General features: G+C 36.6%; 1 protein-coding gene across 2 annotated transcripts; it reads right to left on the reverse strand.

The window, feature by feature from the left end:
• Positions 1-1,138: 1,138 nt before the first annotated feature.
• dlk1 (delta like non-canonical Notch ligand 1) lies at positions 1,139-5,850 on the reverse strand. 2 transcript variants are annotated; one of them, XM_027025850.3, is made up of 5 exons: positions 5,339-5,850; positions 5,038-5,101; positions 4,521-4,598; positions 4,220-4,361; positions 1,139-3,853 (listed from the first exon to the last, which is right to left on the reverse strand). In XM_027025850.3, the coding sequence occupies exons 1-5, from the start codon at positions 5,399-5,401 to the stop codon at positions 3,100-3,102; spliced, it is 1,101 nt and encodes a 366-aa protein (XP_026881651.2). In that variant the 5' UTR covers positions 5,402-5,850; the 3' UTR covers positions 1,139-3,099. The 2 variants fall into 2 exon arrangements, with proteins under 2 accessions (XP_026881651.2, XP_081577126.1); XM_081721000.1 differs by having other exon boundaries at positions 4,521-4,651; positions 5,339-5,397.
• Positions 5,851-7,900: the final 2,050 nt, after the last annotated feature.

Below are 7,900 nucleotides of genomic sequence, written 5' to 3' on the forward strand. Positions count from 1 at the left end.
AGTGGTTGAACAGCAGTATAATAGTAAATGAGTAGAAAATGAGTACTTTGAAAATAAAACGCAGTGGGTGTGATGGGTGGTCTATATTGAATTGAATGATTTGATTCCTAAAGGAATAAGTCTGGCAGCGTGTTAGAAAGGAATTTAGATATCTGCTCCATATAGGCAACTGAACAGAGATGTTATGATCTACTACTCATCCTATGTATAACAACTAAAATTCTCACAAGTGAACATCGCTACTTTATAAGGCCTATAAACAATTTCATTTCTATAAAAATGAAAAGGTTTTGCTTACTTCATGAAAAAGACATCCACATAATAGTCTCAAAATTAACAATACTGACATCTTTTATTGATTATATTCAATCACAGTACATTTCAAAGCATTTGTTTCTAAGTTAAGCATTATTGGTCCCTACAGAAAGGGCTCGGTCCATGAATTTGAGTGCCCACCTGTGTTTGATTCCCAGTCACTATTTGTGTGGAGCTTGCATATTCTCCCTATGTGGGTTTTCTTCAGGTACTCTGGTTCCCTCCCACATTCCAAAGATGTATGTTAAGTTGATTGACCTGATGTGAAAAAACGTGTGTGTGTGTGTGTGTGTGTGTATGTGTGTGTGTGTGTTTACACCAGTCTTGCAATGGGCTGGCACCCTGTCCAGGGTTGGTGCCTGCCTTGTGCCCTGAGTTGCCATGATAGGTTTTGGCTCCAACCCCTTCCTTCAGGTTTTCTTAAGTGTTCAAAGAGGAAATTTATTACAATTCAGCAAACAGAAGCCAATCAGAAGACACAAAATGGAAACAAAAAGGCCTGTTAAAAAATGTAATATATCTGGACGCTTGCAGGGTTGATGCAACATAACCACAAGGTGGTAGCAAAGACCATCCTTTCTGACACCTTTTTCACTTAATATAAAATCATAATTTTGAAAATTAAGAACAAGATAATGGGTAAGACAACACAGTCATTGTGTGATTGAATCTAGATTTTATATGTGGAATCTAGATTTTAAGATTATGATGTTTTACAAAAAATGTATGGTCCTAGCTGTATCTCAAGTAAGTATGAAAACAGTATCTGTATGAAAACAATACAAATACTCTGTTTAATTTTCAAGGAGGTTTATTCATATAACAGTTACCTCAAAACTATACACCCAGACTGTAATTTTAGCTTGTAGATACAGGTTATATTTTTAATGATTGACTGAATTTTGTGGATACATGTGGTATAAATTGGAGAGTGTAACACTGTATTTATTAATTTGGCTGAAATTTTTAAAAACCTGAAAAGAGCTGCCTCATCTTCTGAGTTTTATTTTAGTCTTGAACTTTGGATGTTTGAGGTTGAGCACTTCACCATAAACCAATTTCTGTGATCTTATTTCACACAAGATGTGTTTTCTCTACTGATATCGTTGTCATGACTTTTTTTGTTGTTATTCTACTTTAATCCAAAGTTATATCAGCCAATGTGACATTCTTGGTAGACCATTAAATAATCTTTTCAGCACATCTTAAGAAGAACATTCTTAGCTTTGGGGAAAAGTTTCCTATATTAGTATATGATGTCCAGAGCTAGATGCTAATCAGATTGTAACAGCAGGGCCACAAGATTAAAGCATGTTTTTGCCTGTTGGTCATTACACTGGTCACTAAATTCACTTTTAACACCACAGCATATGAACAGAACATTGAGGTGAATATTTGCTGAGCTGAGCTGCACAGTATTTTAGTTGCATGTATTCTTATTCTTTTTTTTTCTTTTTTGCAGTTATGGTTTTTATTTTGGAAATGAAAAACTAAAATAGACTAGTATGCAATGTATGTGACTATGAAAATACTGTGATACAACAATATTGCAATATAGTTGTTGCTTTAATGTGTTTTCTCCATTTAACACTAAACTTTTAACTTTTTTTCAAATTACCATTTTATATCACTTTGAATGTGAACTATTCTTTACGAAAGTATGCTTGCCTGTCACCTTGAGGTTAACCTGCTGTAACACACTATTTGGTTTGTCTATGCCTTTTTACAAGGCATCTTGTCAAATTAGTGATTGTTAAGATATTCCTTTCCACCGGCTTTCTCCCTTTTATTTAGTTTAACGTTTTTTGTTCGTTTTCCTTATAGCTCTGTGATATTTCTGTGATATTTCAACAGTAGATATTATAAACTGACTGTAAATGACTGGTCTTTAATCAATCTTTTAGAATAACCTACCAAACTATTTAAGGAACATAACTTGTTCCAACATTCTAATCTTCATTAAAACATTTGTGTATTTTTTAAGCCCCCCATCTCCACTTAACCTGCCATTTTATTTCTTCCCTACACAAGCAAAACCATAAGTTGCTGTAGGTATGTCTATGTCTTCGTATGTCTATGTCTATGTCTTGCTCTATTTTCTGTGTTCTCTAAATAGAAAAGAGGAGGCCTCTTCCACTGATGCTTTTTCCTGGATATAGTTATCTGTGAGTTAAACAAAGGCTGTCAGTACAGTAGGATGAAGAGGGAAGACCAAGATAGCTGTGCATTAAGTACAGAGTGTATTTCAGCAGTGCATGGCTCATGTCTTAATACTTCCTGTTACTTCTACATTGGTTGGCACTCTAGAATATTGTGTTTGTGGCCAAGTTAAAATGGCTATGGTCAAATAGTAAGAGCTTCTTATTTAGCTCCTAATCATCATTTTAGTCTCTGCCCTTTTTGACAACAATTATCTCTGAACTGTGTCTTCTGCTCTACAAAGGCACTATTGAACGATTCAAATTATTATTCTGCTTAAATATGCACATCTTAGTTTGTAATTTATTTTCAGATGTGGTATTTTGTAATTTGTAACAAAACTATTTAGCCATTTTGTATAGATATATTTTTTATTCATCAGATGTTAACTAAGCCGCTATCCACACATGATGCATACTATGGTAATTATTGTACATGCCAACAATGAACTGTCCAATCTAGCAGAAACCCATGAATTCCTAGATAAATTGTTGATCATTTTGGGGGATATTTTCCTCTTTTCCTCTATTTCTTTAACATTTATGTTCAATTACCTCTCACATGACAAAAATCCTTAGTTCTGCCTTATATGGATGTATAATGTTTCCCATAATTGGTCAGCTTAATTTTCTCAGGCAGGATGATATTTACAGAGTTCTCCTCGCCACTGGCAGCCCTCAGGAGGTAGTCCCTCTGCTGCCGCACCAGCTGGCTGTACTTAGCATTCGCTAGCCATGTCTCACAGCGATTAAAGAAGATGATGCCCGTGGTTCCCAGGACAACCAGGCATGTGAGTAGACCCAGCACGGCAAAGCAAATGACCTGGCTGCGGGTGACCAGGGTGCTGGATGTGTGCACAGTCTCCTTCAGAGTGATCTTCAAAAGTTCACGCTCAGGTGGCCTTAGCAGCTTGTGGAAGGCATGGGCTGGGAGGCTGTAGTGCTGGGGAGCATGATCTGGGCCTGGAGCCTTTGGCCTAGATTTTGGTTTCAGCTTGTGAGTGTGAAGGTCACATGAAAGCCCTGCTAGACCTGGTGGGCAAACACAACGGGTTGTACCATCAGTCTTGTTTAAGCAAGTGTCCCTTTGACCACAGGTGCTGTTGGAGCACAAAGTCAAGTTCACATTGCAGATAGGCCCTGAAAATTCAGAAGGGCAAAGGCAGATGTTGTCCACACCATGATCCATGCAGGTGCCCCCATTCAGACACGGGTTAGGCTCACACTTGTCAACACTGATCTCACAGAAATCTCCAGTGAAACCAGGTGGACAGAGGCAAGAAGATTGACTGTCAATTGCACTATTATCCATGCAGGTGCCTCCATTCTGACATGGAGAGCTATAAATGAAAGCACACATGTCAAAATTACATTGACACAAAGGATTTTAAGAGTAACTCTCTGATAGGATATGTTTAGCACAATTATCTGAAAAGCAACTTCATATTTTAGGAAGGTTTTTATGTGATTCCTTTTAAATTACACATTCAAAGAAAAGGTGTCACATGAATGGTGTGACAGGGTTAAATGAGGATGTTCACCACAATCAATATTAATCACACAAGTGGGATATTAAATTACAATATGTGTTTTCAGTAATTATTGGACCTTATTACTAAACGAACAATAATATTGAGATTTTCTAGACATAGGAGCACCACTGAATGATCTTCCATACTTCACAAAATAGTGTTGACATCTATTACCCATTTGTTAGACATGGTCCTTTCTTCAACTGGCAGTTTTTCCCTGTATATCCAGGAGGACAGATGCAGAGGTATCCACCCTCTCCTGTTTCAATGCAGGTTGAATTGCCAGAACAAGGTTTTATTGAACACAGATGGATATCTAAAAGCAAAAATAAAAATTACAGCTTTTTAACCATTGCATAATATATTGCTTCCCTTTCATTTTAATGTGATATTCTTGCTCAGCCAACATCTGCCATCACATTTATAACTGCTCAGAGAAAATTTGAACAGATGATTTCAATAAGGGGCCCTTCACCTTGGTCACACTGACTGCCCACCCAGCCTTGCTCACAGATACACTGCCAGGCTTTCTCACATGTTCCATGAAGGCAGCCTGGGAAAGGAATACATTTCTCACATGCAGCACCTTGCCAGCCAGGCCTGCACCTGGGTAAAGCAGAATGTTTGAGTCATAACACCTGTAATTATTCAGCATTTAATAATCACAAGCCATTTAGCCTTTAAGTGAGTAAACCTGAGGTCTACAGGATCACAGCGGTTTTACTGATGACAAATGTCCTTCCTTCAGAAATTTTGCAGCTTGTGTAAGTCTAAATTTTAATTTCTAAAGTATTAACTAGTATAAACTAAGTCTGTGATATTAAATACAGTAAACATAGATTGCTACTTGGGGCATTTTCCAGTTGTTTTATAGTTACTGAAGAGTAAGTTGAAAAGAATTGATGAGAAATACACTGTATAATTTGGGGAAGCTGAAGATAACACGCCAAAATAAATAAAAAGTAGTCAGACAGTTGAATGTCTTAACGTACCTGCACTCGCCATTCGTTTCACAAAAACCATTGTCAAGATTGCACCCCGCTCTGCATTCTGAACCTGTATAAATGCATTACTAGTTAGCAAAGATATTCAAACATTCATTGTAAATGAAAGGGAATGCCAAATTACATTTCTTTAAAAAAAAATAATATCCATACTTTTCATATCAATTACATACTTTGCAATTTCAACACACTGTTTAAATAACTGACATACAAAATGCAACAGATAATCGATCATCGGTAGGTATTAGTAGTACAAAAAAAAAAAAAAAAAGGTGTAGAGACAGTTTACCTTGACTAAGGGGTGAAAAACCGTGGAAAAGTAAGCACGAAAATCCCAGCCGCATAAATCCATATATATTCATCCTTGGACTTGGGTTTAAGTGCTTGCCGTCCTGAAACGCGTATATTCTTACAAAAGTGATGCGACTCGGCGATAGTCTCTGACAGAGCGCAGGGTTCCGACAACCTTCATGGCACGCATGGTCCAGTGACTCGCATCTCAATTACAGATCAGTCTTGTAACTTGTAAATGCAAATCAGTTACAAATATGGCCAAAGTAAGTATGTCGTTCCTGCTGCAATATGTTGCTTTTCGACTGTTTTTTTTGTTATTGTTTCTAATAATAACACCAGACGCTATGAAAATATTGAATATAACCTTCACCGTTACCCTGAAAAGTATTTGACAAATATTTCTCAGTACTAATAACATTACTACTCGCAATAAAGGATATTTACAGTATTACATTTTTGTTAAGTTATTGGTGTAGCTTCCAAACAGCAGAAAGCCTCTCGGATGCAACACAGACCCGGGATTTTATGAGAAGAGCTCGTCCTTGCACTGTGGTATTCAAAATATGCTCCTCCCACCTCAGGGTAGAATGGAGCTGTCCAGCACACCAACCGCCTTAAGGACAATAGTGAAGTTGCTTTTCATTCTTAGAAAGCCGTCCAAAAACAAACAGACTATTCTATTCCACAACTCCAGGTTTATAAATTCTGCTGGAATCAAATATAGAACATTAATTGTATTTCAGTGTATTCATTCTATATTCTTATTATGTCAGTTACATATACCTTTCTTAAACATGGTCTAGATATATTAGACATATAGGATTTCATTTTTGTACCGTTCATCTTACAAGAATTGATAATGAGGCATAACAAGGGGAAACTGACATGCAGTGAAATTGCTTCAGACATCATGATTTTCAAAATCTGCAGTCAAGGCAGCATAAGTTGCAAATGTAATTTTCTATAACCAGCTATTTGCACATGTTTACACAGGTTGTCTCTGAGGAGTAAGCAGCCTCTCTCTTTCCTCAACTAAAAATTATTCTGTAGATTCCTTCTTTGTACATGCAAGGATATTTTAGGTGTCCAAATGTATTGCTAAACCCCAAGGCCCAATTAAATGTTACAGCCTCCAGACTCCACTTTCAGTGGAAGACTCCCTATGCTACCAGGGGAAATTACTTCAAGGCAAGTCACTTTGCAAGACAGTGATTCTGTTCCTACTTGCACTGTGCTGCCAATCAGCAGCTTCTGCCATCACACTTTGAAACTCCCAGAACTATATTTACATATATTCCTATATATTACTAATATCTACTAGATTTACAATTACAAATCTACATTCTGAATTTAGAAGCAATTATATATATATATATATATATATATATATATATATATATATATATATATATATATATATATATATATAAGAACAACTCAAATGTACAGTCATGGCAAGCCTTCTGGGCATTTCAAAGTGTGCATGGAAAGAAATCTCAGATAAGGAAAAAGATCCATATTAGCTACTGTGGCAAAAACAAGACGTGCTACATAACTGCTGAACCATTCTGTATTCTGTTCTGCCTCTCTAGAAGCAGAAACAGAAAAAAAAGAAAAAAAAAACAAAAAAAAAAACCTGTCTGCAAATACTGGCTTTTTATTTGCCATAATAAAGCAGTGGCATCAGCCATTGATTTGCTGTCATTTGATCTCATTTGAGTTCTGATCTTTTATCCAGCCTCCATCAACCTAAGGGTGCTACAGACTTGATGAGAAGCTATGAGAGGTCACGTCATAGCTTTGATTGATGGCCAATAGGAGACAGGGAAAATAAACAAGCAAGTGTGGAGCTGGGTTGAAGGTTTGTTAGCTGAAGGTTAAGTGTTGCCTGTGTCTCCTCAGCTTATGTAATTACAGTTAAAGCACCCTATATATTGTTGAAATAGATTACAGGGCAGTCTTATTCATAAATCATCTTCACCTAATTTGAGAAGTACTTAAGGAAGGTTTCTCTCTACAGACCCAGTCATTTCCAGCTGTGCAATTTATTTAACTGCCCATGATTTACTTGTTTTAAATATTGTGTTATTTAATAGGCAGCCATGCTAAATGGTTTGTTGCTCTTGATATTTATCTTTTCCACACTTTATCAGGGCTTATTCAGAGGCTCACTCATATAAACGTTAAAAGGTACAAGATCATGCTTGGTTTATGGATTAGGTAAAACTCCTTAGCCTTCCAGAATTTGCCCAGATTCAGGCCTGGGGGTCTACTATTGCTAGAACTACACTAGAGGAAAGGCCAGAGATTTTATAATGTACTTAGAATAATCTAAATTCTGTATGGTACATAAAATAATTGGTAAAACTTAAAAACAACACACAAGACAAAGTGTATTGCAGCATATGTAATGTAGCAGTAGGCAGAGCAAGACACAAGCACATAGTCGGAGATGGTCAGAAAAAGTGCTGACTGACATAATGACCAAAAACAAAAGAACAAAACAAAATACAAGATAAAGGAGATTCCAAAAGGGGAAACTGACAACACAAAAACA

The sequence above is a fragment of the Electrophorus electricus genome, chromosome 10 (genome assembly GCF_041902795.1).
Source record: "Electrophorus electricus isolate QZ-2024a chromosome 10, ASM4190279v1, whole genome shotgun sequence".
Classification (NCBI taxonomy): domain Eukaryota; kingdom Metazoa; phylum Chordata; class Actinopteri; order Gymnotiformes; family Gymnotidae; genus Electrophorus; species Electrophorus electricus.

Coding starts and splice junctions, on each gene's coding strand:
- dlk1 (XM_081721000.1), bottom strand. CDS start 5,393: ATGCGGCTGGGATTTTCGTGCTTACTTTTCCACGGTTTTTCACCCCTT. Junction 4,652..5,037: donor GAAACGAATGGCGAGTGCAG/GTACGTTAAGAC, acceptor TGCTTTACCCAG/GTGCAGGCCTGGCTGGCAAG. Junction 4,362..4,520: donor GGGCAGTCAGTGTGACCAAG/GTGAAGGGCCCC, acceptor TTTTGCTTTTAG/ATATCCATCTGTGTTCAATA.